The sequence below is a fragment of the Agelaius tricolor genome, unplaced genomic scaffold (assembly GCF_023055355.1).
Source record: "Agelaius tricolor isolate 1412-34295 unplaced genomic scaffold, bAgeTri1.0.p SCAF_18, whole genome shotgun sequence".
NCBI classification, from domain to species: Eukaryota; Metazoa; Chordata; class Aves; order Passeriformes; family Icteridae; genus Agelaius; species Agelaius tricolor.
In genome coordinates this window covers 2,312,806-2,322,136 of record NW_027269278.1, presented here as the reverse complement: position 1 = coordinate 2,322,136, position 9,331 = coordinate 2,312,806, and the positions used below count along the sequence as shown (strand labels likewise).

Below are 9,331 nucleotides of genomic sequence, written 5' to 3'. Positions count from 1 at the left end.
GCTGGACTGGGTGATCCTGGTGGGTCCCTTCAGCTCAGAATATTCCATGATTCCCTGCTGGAATAATGCACTGGCTGTGCCACCCTGATTTGGGGACCGTGAAGGGGCACCTTGTCTGTGAGCTTGTGAAGGAGATCCTGGCTCCAGAGCCACCTGCAACACAGCTCCCCTCTCCCAACAGCACTGGCAAGGGGAAAATGTGCTGGGAATGAGGCACAGAGCTGCCACATGCCTGTTCCCTGCAGGAAACTCCTGCTGGGATGAGCTGGGATGGGATAGGATAGGATAGGATAGGATAAGATGGGATAGGATAGGATAGGATAGGATAGGATAGGATAGGATAGGATAGGATAGGATAGGATAGGATAGGATAGGATAGGAATGGGATGGCATAGGATAGGATAGGATAGGATAGGATAGGATAGCGATGGGATAGGACAGGATGGGATTCTATTCATGGGATGGAATAGCATAGGAATGGGGCTAGCCAGTGTAAGAACATGGCATGTTGGGCTGCACAATCCCAGCTGTTCCTAAGGATGCCTGAGGAGGGAGGGGAGCAGCAGCAGCGGTGCCTGGAGGAAGCAGCTCAGCAGGGAAGTGGTGTCTGGAGGGAGCAGTGCTGTAAAACATGGAACCTGGAGGAGATGGCTCCACTGCAGCTGCACTGCCTGCAGGGAAGGCAGCAGCAGGGGGGGCAGCACCTGGAGGCACCTGCAGGACGTGGCACCCTGGGGGACCCATACCTGGAGGCAGCAGTGCCGTGGGGATGGCATTTCCCAGGAATGGCACTGCAGGCAATGGCACCTGGAGGGAGCAGCACCATGGGAGAGCTGTGCCTTCGGGAGTGCGCCGTGGGGGACACACACCTGGGGACACACACCTGGGGGGACACAGCTGTGGGGAGTGGCACTGCGGGAGAGTGGCACCTGTGGAGAATGTTGGCACGGCAGGATGGGGCCTGCCAGCAGCTCTGCCACGGGCAGCAGAGAGCAGCATTCCTGGGGATGGTTCCTGGAGGAGCCATGGTGCAGGAGAACGGCACCAGGAATGGTGAACTAGGGAATGGTGCCGACTGCCAGGAGCTGTGGGGCGGGAAGGGCGTCCTTGTTGCACGGGGAGGGGGGACAGTGCTGCTGGGAGTGATGTCATGGGGGCCACCACCCTCAGGGACATCCCAGAGGGGTCTGCAGAGCCCTGAGGGCCAGGAACGGGAGGGGAGGCATTCCCAGGTGTCCACAGCATGGTGGCCAGCCCTGCCCCTCTCCCTGGCTCAGGACAGACCTCTGGAACCCCTGGCAGCCCAGGGTGCAGCGTGGGCCCTGCTCTGTCCCCCTGTCCCCAGAGCCAGCACAGGTCAGGGCTCTGGGGCTCTGCTTTTGAGGCAGCTGGCAGGATGAGTTCTCCCCAGGGAGGGAAGAAGGCTCTTTCTGATCCCAGCTATGGGAAAGCATCTGATTTTCCTCCCAGCTGCTCTCCCCACACTCCCCTTGCCCATTTCCCCACACCACTGAGCCTCTCCAGTCCCTCCTGGCATGCTGTGCTTCTCTCCTCCCCTTTCCTGGGCTTCTCTGCATCCTCTGCCCTGCTCTGCTCTGTCACAGCCCCTCTGCCTCCCCTCCCAGAGCTGCTCCAGCACTTCCCCTCCCTTCCAAGACTTCTCCTGTGCTGCATCATCCATCCCTGCTCTCCCTGCACTGACACAAGTGGAAGACACAGGAAGACCAAACCAGGCTGGGGATAAAAACCAGGCTGGCATAAAAAATGTGCTGGGGGCTGGCTCAGCCTCTGCTTGGAGCTCCCAGGTTTGCAGAGGGTGAGGGAACCTCTGCCCATCTCCTGCAGGAGATGGATGCTGGCTGAGGCTGCTGCTTTTGTCTTGTTCCCAAAGTGCCCCAGAGCTGTGCTGGAATCCCCCAGTAAAGGTTTGGAGGAGCTCTGTGACAGGATGAGCTCCTGCCCTGGGTGGGGAGAGAGGGACACAGGAATAATTAGCAGCAGCACCAATTTGTGCCTCTTCCCAGAGGAGCCAACCTGGAATCTCTGAGGGCATCCTGGTGTAAAACCCCAATGGTGCCCAAGAAACCAAAGGGATCCAACTTTTCCTGCCCTGGGTTCATCCCTGAGGAGGAAAACACTGCAAGGCAGCCGACCAGGACATGCCAGAGAGAGGCAAAGCTGCAGGAAAGGGAGAGCCAGGAGGATGTGAGGGCTGTGAATGCCCAAGCACCCACTTCCCTGCCTGGGAAGCACAGTCTGGTGGCCTGGAATAACCAGGATGGGCCAAAGCTCAGGAAAACACGGCAGCTGCACAAAGCTTTACTTGGTGTGACCAGGACACCCTGATACCAGAGAGGGCGGGGTCGTCACATTCCAGGGCCTCAGAGGCACAAAAGGGCATTTTGTGTGGAGGAGGGAAATCCCGAGCACCCTTTGTGCACCCCGAGGGGAGGGCCTGCCTCCTCACCACCCCACAAAACGGGGAAATCCATGAGCAGAATTCCCACCAAGGAGGGATTTGTGCTTGTCTGGTGGCACACTGGAGTCCCTGAGCCACCAGCATGTGCTGGGAATTAGGCCATGGGGTCGTGTTTTCCCTCAGTCCCAGCTATTCAGGAGTTGTACCCTGCCCCGTTCCGGGCTCATGGCACAGAATCCGCTCTGCCAGTGCGGGGACAACGCTGGAAAAAGGCTCCAGTGCCAGGAGCAAACAATGGGTAGAGCAGAATAAAAGACCCTGAACACAGCGTTCCTGCTTGATCCTGCCATTCCCAAGCTGCTGCTGGCACCAGGAAATCTCCGTAGCTTTGTTCCCTGCAGAGGTGGATTTTATTTCAGTCCTGCCAGTCCCCTCTGCGGGCTCGGCAAAGCTCCTTCTGCCCCAGGAAGAGAGGATGGCTCCCATCCACTCCCCTGGGAGCACAGAGCAGCAGGGCCTCTCTGCAAGAGGAAAGGACATGCAGGAGGAAAGCTGGTGAGGAAAGGATGGCAATAATTCCTCATGGACACAAGGGAAAGACCACAGAACATGTCCTCAAAGTGCCTAGGGCTCTGCGTGGCCACTGGAGCATCCTGTGGTCCTGAGAGGAAAACCTGGATGGATGGATCCCTGGATGGGACGGATGGATCCTCTTGGGTTCAGATTCCGTTCTGTGCTTCTGCTTGCCCAGAGTAGGGATGGAAACGGAGCCCTCGTGCCTCTGGTTGTGTATCTCATGTGGGAGAGAGAATCGAGGCGATTCCCCAGGAAACAGGGCACTGGTGCATGGCCAGCCCCAAGGACGTGCCCTGCCACGCTGTGCTCCCGTGCTGCCCATGCCCCCGCCGTGTCCCCTGGGCTGCTTTTGTGCTGCTGCTTCTCATCCCCGCCGTGTGAGCATGGCTGTCCCCGCGCCGCGAGCAGGGCCAGCATCCTGAGCGGTGGATCCTGGTGTGGATCCGTGTGGTGTCTGTGTGTGTGTGTGTGTCCATGTGTGTGTCCATGCGTGTGTCCATGTGTGTGTATCTGTATGTGTGTATCCATGTGTGTCCATGTGTGTGTATCCATGTGTGTATCCATGTGTGTGTGTGTCCATGTGTGTGTCCATGTGTGTATCCATGTGTGTGTGTGTCCATGTGTGTGTCCATGTGTGTGTGTATCCCTGTGTGTGTGTATCCATGTGTGTATCCGGGTGTGTATCCATGTGTGTGTATCCATGTGTGTGTATCCATGTGTGTGTGTCCATGTGTGTGTATCTATGTGTGTGTATCCATGTGTGTGTGTCCATGTGTGTGTGTCTGTGCGTCTATCCATGCATGTGTCCATGTGTGTGTCCATGTGTGTATCCATGTGTGTGCATCCATGTGTGTGTATCCATCTGTATCCATGTGTGTCCATGTGTGTGTCCATGTGTGTATCCATGTGTGTATCCATGTGTGTGTATCCATCTGTATCCATGTGTGTCCATGTGTGTATCCATGTGTGTATCCATGTGTGTGTATCCATGTGCGTCCATGTGTGTGTCCCTGTGTGTGTGCACAGCCCCAACCCCTCCATGTGCCCAAGGTTCTGGTGTCACCACCCAGGTGGCTCCGGTGTCCCCGTGTGAGTCCCGCGGGGCCGCTGGGCTCCAGGGAGGATCAGGATGTAGCTGGAGCCAGGAGTGAGGGAGGAGCAGCAGTGGCTGAGCGGCCTCCAGGAGGCTGGACAGGGCCAGGAGAGGCCGAGGAGGGGACCAGGGGGCCAGGGTGGCAGAGGCTGAAGGGGGTGTGGAGGCCGGGGCTGTGCACTGATGTGACGCTGTCGTCCTTTTTCTGCCCCTCATCAGAGTCCCCTGAGCGGAGCAGGCTGTGAAGGGGGGCTGCCATCAGGTATGTCCGTGTGGCTCCTGCCAGGATATCCCAGCTGCCAGGGGGAGCTCCTGGGGGTGCCAGGGATGCAATGTGGGCACAGGCCCCAGCCCCCAGCTGAGGGTTTGGGGAGCATCACTGGGGGCTGGTTTAGGGCAAGATGTGCTCACACAATGGTTGGCTGCTGACTTCACCCCTTCGTCCATGCCTGTGTCAAGCATTCCCAGCGTTGTCTGGAGCCTTCTCCTGCATCCTGTGTGTGAAAGCTGTGCCAGGGTGACTCGGATGTGTGGCAGTCCCAAACTGGTGGCAGGAGGGAGCGTTGGCCAGGGCAGAAACCCCACCATGGTGCTCTGGTTTGCTTCTTCCCCAGGCTCAGGAGTGCCTGTGGGTCTGCCCTGCTTTTGGGATAAGGGAATTGTGTGGACCAGTGTGTGTCCCATGGGAAGGGGGTGCCCCAGCAGGTCTCAGGTCCCCAGAGCTCCTTAGCATCTCCCTCCATCAGTCTGTCAATGCAGAGAGCTCCACAGTGGTGGAGACATGGAGAGGATGTTTGGGAACCACAGGGACATCTGGAAGTCTGAGCAGTCTCAAGGTCATGAGCAGCCCCTGCTTCCACCCCAGCATCAGCACCAGGCTGGATCTGCTTGTGGCAGCAGGCAGTGACGTGTCCTGGGGCATTCTGTGGTGTCCCAAACTGGGGCAGAAATCAAGGAATGGCTCGTGACTGGGATGGCTCTGGGAGGGACTGCATGGAAGTGCCAAATTCCAGCCTCAGAAGCCTCGTGACAGGTGCTGCCTGTGCCAAGGACACCTGGCCAAGGCTCAGGGACACCTGGGGCAGGGGGTGGCTGGCATGTGAGGACACCAGTATGTGAACTGGTCTAACTGGTGCTCAGTGTCCCAGCTGTGCCAGGAGCAGGGAGCTGTGGTGCCCTGGGGTGCTGGGCTCCCTCTGGGGCAGGGGTTTGGTGCACAGGCCACCCCTGGCATCTCCACGGGGCACCCCAGGGCATCTCCAGCCTCTCTTGGGTGGGCATGGCTTTGCCTCAGTGTGCTTGGGGATTGCAGGCTCCACAGGAGACCAGGACTTCTGGCTGGGCTTGTGGCTCCTGCTGGGGGTGCCAGGGGAGGCTGGAATGTGGCCTGGAATGCCTGGTGGGAGCAGGGCAGGGATGCCTGAAGATGCTGCCCAGAACACATGGCTGTGCCTCAGGGCTGAGTCCAGGGCAGTTCTGTCCCTGCACAGTGATCCATGGGATGCCATTGGTGGTGCCCAATGGGAATTCCTGGAGCTTAGCAGGTTCCAGGTGGTGCCTCACCTTCTGGGATCACAGGCCTGGTGTGGCAGCGCCTGTCCTGCTCTGCAAATCCAAGCTGTGGAGCCTCCCTGTGCAATCCTGGTCTCCTGAGGGGCTTGGGGAGCTCTGCCCTGTGCTCTGCCTCCTGTTTCTCTGTGGCTTCGGGTTTCCCTACCTGCTCTGCTTTGCTCCCGTTTTTTTTGTCTGTGGGTCTGGCTCCTGGGTGTCCGTGGGTCCAGTTCCTAGGGTGTCTGTGGCTCCAGTTCCTGGGTGTCTGTAGGTCCAGCTCCTGGGGTGTCCATGGGTCCAGCTCCTGGGGTGTCCATGAATCCAGCTGTCTGTCCCAGCATGGGTAGGACGGAGATGTCCAGTCCCTGCTGCTCCTCCCTGCATCCCAAGAGGGGGTTCCCAAGGCAGGGTTCCCAAAGTGGGGTTCCCAAGGCAGGGTTCCCGAGGCAGGGTTCCTGAGGAAGGGTTCCCAAGGCAGGGTTCCCAAGGCAGGGTTCCCAAGGCAGGATTCCCAAGACAGGGCTCCCAAGGTGGGGTTCCCAAAGTGGGGTTTCCAAGGCAGGGTTCCCGAGACAGGGTTCCCAAAGTGGGGTTCCCAAGGCAGGGTTCCCAAAGTGGGGTTCCCAAAGCAGGGTTCCCAAGGCAGGGTTCCCAAGACGGGGCTCCCAAGGTGGGGTTCCCAAGGCAGGGTTCCTGAGGCCAGGTTCCCAAGGCCAGGTTCCCCAAGGGGGGTTCCCAAGCTGGGGCTCCTGGGGCTAACACTGCTGTCCCTTGTTTCCTGCAGATCTCCGGCCTCTGCCCGATGTAGCCATGACTGGGACCTGCACCCGGGAGTGCACAGAGTTCGGCCACTCCGACACCTGCTGGATGCCTGGCCAGTCCTCCCCCAGCCGCAGGCCCAAGAACGCCCTCAAACTCTCCACTTTTGTGCCTTACCAAGACAGAGGGAGTCAAGAGCAAGTCGGGAACGGCAGCCCCAGACTGTCGGAAGAGCGCAGCACCAAAATGGCCAACCTCCGCCTGCTCCCCACGTACAGTGCCTTCTCCAATAGTAGCCATGAGCCCTGCAAGGACTCTCCCATGGAGGAAATTCCTCTCACCCAGACCTCGGACTTCCAGCCAGCCACCACCCCCTCGGCCCAGACCACCAAGAGGGAGATCTACCTGTGAGGCTGGGCGCGAGGGGCAGGGAGCTGAGGCCAGAGGAACATTTTCCACTTCGATGCTTTATGGCTCCAGCCGCTTCTCCAGGCAGGGGGCTCTGCGGGGAGCAGGGCAGGGTGAGGCAGGGATGAGAGGAGCGCCTTTTTAACCCCCTGTTGCCCGGGGCTGGGGGTGGGTGGGGAGGGTGAAAAGCATCCCGACCCCGATTGCCGAGCATCCCGAACTGCTGCCGGGGAGGGCTGGGCAGGCTCCTGGTGCGGAGGGCACGGAGAAGGGAGAGAAGGGCTTACGTACCAAAGGTCCACGCAGAGCTGGTGGAGTTCCTGGGGCATAGGACGAGGAGTGTCCCCGAGCACGGGGAGCCAGCTGCCTGTCTCTTTGCTGTAGACTCCTGTAAATACGAATCTTATAGGAATGACATTCAAGTCCTGCCTGATCGCAACTTTTTATTGTCCTTGAAACAAACAAAAAGACATTTAAAGAGAAAACAAAACAAAACAAAATGAGAAAAAAAAAGCAGACAAAAAAAAGAGGAAAAACAAAACAAAAAAAAAAAGAGAAAAAAAAAAACAAACCACAGGGAGCAAGTTCCAGCTTTGAATGGTTTCCTGCGTGGAAGAGCCCCTGGGAGCGCAGCGTCCAGCCCGCACTCGTGTTCTATATTGTAAATAGAGATGTGATCAGTCCCTGAAACAGCAGCTGGGGAGCTGGAGGAGAGGGGCAGCATCCTGGCCGGACTGTAGGGACTTTGCTGTTTTTCAGCCTGGATCTCTTTCTGAACGTTGTCACTGTGCCCACAAGCTGCAGGGTCCCTAGGGACTGCCCGGTGCCATAGGTGGGGGCTGCTTTGGGGGTGTGTGGGGGGTCCCCGGTGGTGGCCCTGCGCCTGGCGGGTGGAGGAGGGGTGGGGAAGCCCCCAGACATGGGACCGGCTGGGTCCGGGGAGGGGATGTCCCCAGGAAGGGACCGGCTGGGTCCGGAGAAGCCCTCAGTCCGCCTCTGCTGGCAGGGAGGCCGCCAGCGGCCCCGGCTCTCAGCCCATCGCCTCGGGCCTCCTCTGGGGCAGGGGATGCCCACGAGGCCAGGCTGTGCCGTGCCCTCGACCTCCGTCCCATCCGCCTGTAAAGCCACCATTGCCTTTGTGAGGAGGAGCTTTGTCTCAGGGTCACACCGGGGGCCGCCGAGCCCCTGCCCGCTGGACTCCGCTGCCCTTAGGCCCCAGGGCCACTCTCACGGGGTCCAGCTTTCTCTTCCATTGTCAAAGGTCCACCGGTCTCCCGGCAGGTTCCTGCTGCCCCGGCGTCCTCAGCTCCCGTGCAGGGTCAGAGGAGCCCCTGGCCCTCACAGGGCTTCCTGAGGGGCACCCCCGGCTCTGTCGCTGCTCCCTTGGCAGCGGGGCACAGCCCTGGTTTTGGGGTGCACCCCTGGCCGGAGGGGTCCGGGCGACTCGCGCCTCATTCCTGGGTAGCCCTTCCCCTCCGGGCCGCGGGAGGGGCCGTGCTGCACCCTTGTGCTTCCCGTCTCCAGCTCTGGCACCTTCCCGAGGGAGCGAGGCCGGCAGGACGGCTCTCGGTCCGTGCCCGCGGGGCTGGCGCGGGGCTCCGGGGGCACAGGGACCCCGCAGGGCTGGGGCTATGCCCTGCCATAGCTGTAGTGCCTGTCGGGACCCCTGCCCAGCCTCTCCCCCAGCACCCCGCTCTGAGCAGCTCCTCTCCCCCATGGGGCGGTGGCACACGCAGCCACCTCCCTGCTGGCTCCCTGAGGGGGCACGGTGCCAGCCGAGCCCGGGGCACAGAGGAAAGGCGGCAGAAGGCGCCTGCTCGCACCTCTGCTTCATGTCCCTCGTGCCCTTTGTGCCCCAGCCCTGCCTTCCCCGGGTGGCACCGCTGCCACCCCGCATGGCCCGGCCCCGGCGGTGCCAGCCGGAGGAGGCAGGACCCTCCTCCCGCTGCTGCTCCCGCCTGGCCGGGGTGCTCCCATTCCGGTGGGGATCCAGCGGCCTGCCCGGCCGGGGTGCTCCTATTCCGGTGGGATCCAGCGGCCTGCCCGGCCGGGGTGCTCCCATTCCGGTGGGATCCAGCGGCCTGCCCTGCCCCGCCCCGCCCGGCCGGGATTCCTGCTCTGCCCGGCGGGGCCGCGCTTCCCCGCTCTGGCTGCCGGAGCAGGTGCCGCTCCTGACCTTGTTTTTATTGTAGCTCTGTAGTTTCAGGGCCAAACTGGGCAGAATGTGCAATTTGGCCGCGCTGGCCACGATCTTTTGACTCCACTGCCAACTCGGCTGCTCACGCCTCCCCTGGGCCCAGGCAGTGGCAGTGTCCAGTGCCCCTCTCGGGGACCCCCGGCAGAGCCACATCTGAGGGGGGCTTGTCCAAGACCACCTCATCCCGGCCGGGGGGCTCCCTACCCTGTGCTGGGGTCTCCAGAGGGATCCCGAGGCTGGAATTGCTGTGGCTGGAATTGCTGTGCTGTCTCCTGGAGCACCTGGCGAGGTCCTCAGTGCGAGCGCGGTGTGGAGGGAGGGAGGGAGG

At 60.8% G+C, this 9,331-nt stretch overlaps 1 protein-coding gene across 3 annotated transcripts in view; it reads left to right on the top strand.

Annotated features, from left to right (window-relative positions):
- PCDH1 (protocadherin 1) overlaps positions 1 to 7,223 on the top strand; it is a 57,735-nt gene extending 50,512 nt beyond the window's left edge. For 2 of the 3 annotated variants that reach the window (XM_071443008.1, XM_071443009.1), the window contains one exon: positions 6,424 to 7,223. In XM_071443008.1, coding sequence (XP_071299109.1) covers positions 6,424 to 6,809 — 386 coding nt within the window. In that variant the 3' untranslated portion in view covers positions 6,810 to 7,223. Of the gene's footprint in view, positions 1 to 4,307; positions 4,351 to 6,423 lie in introns of all 3 variants that reach the window. The other variant, XM_071443010.1, reaches the window with a different exon arrangement.
- The last annotated feature ends 2,108 nt before the right edge of the window (positions 7,224 to 9,331 follow it).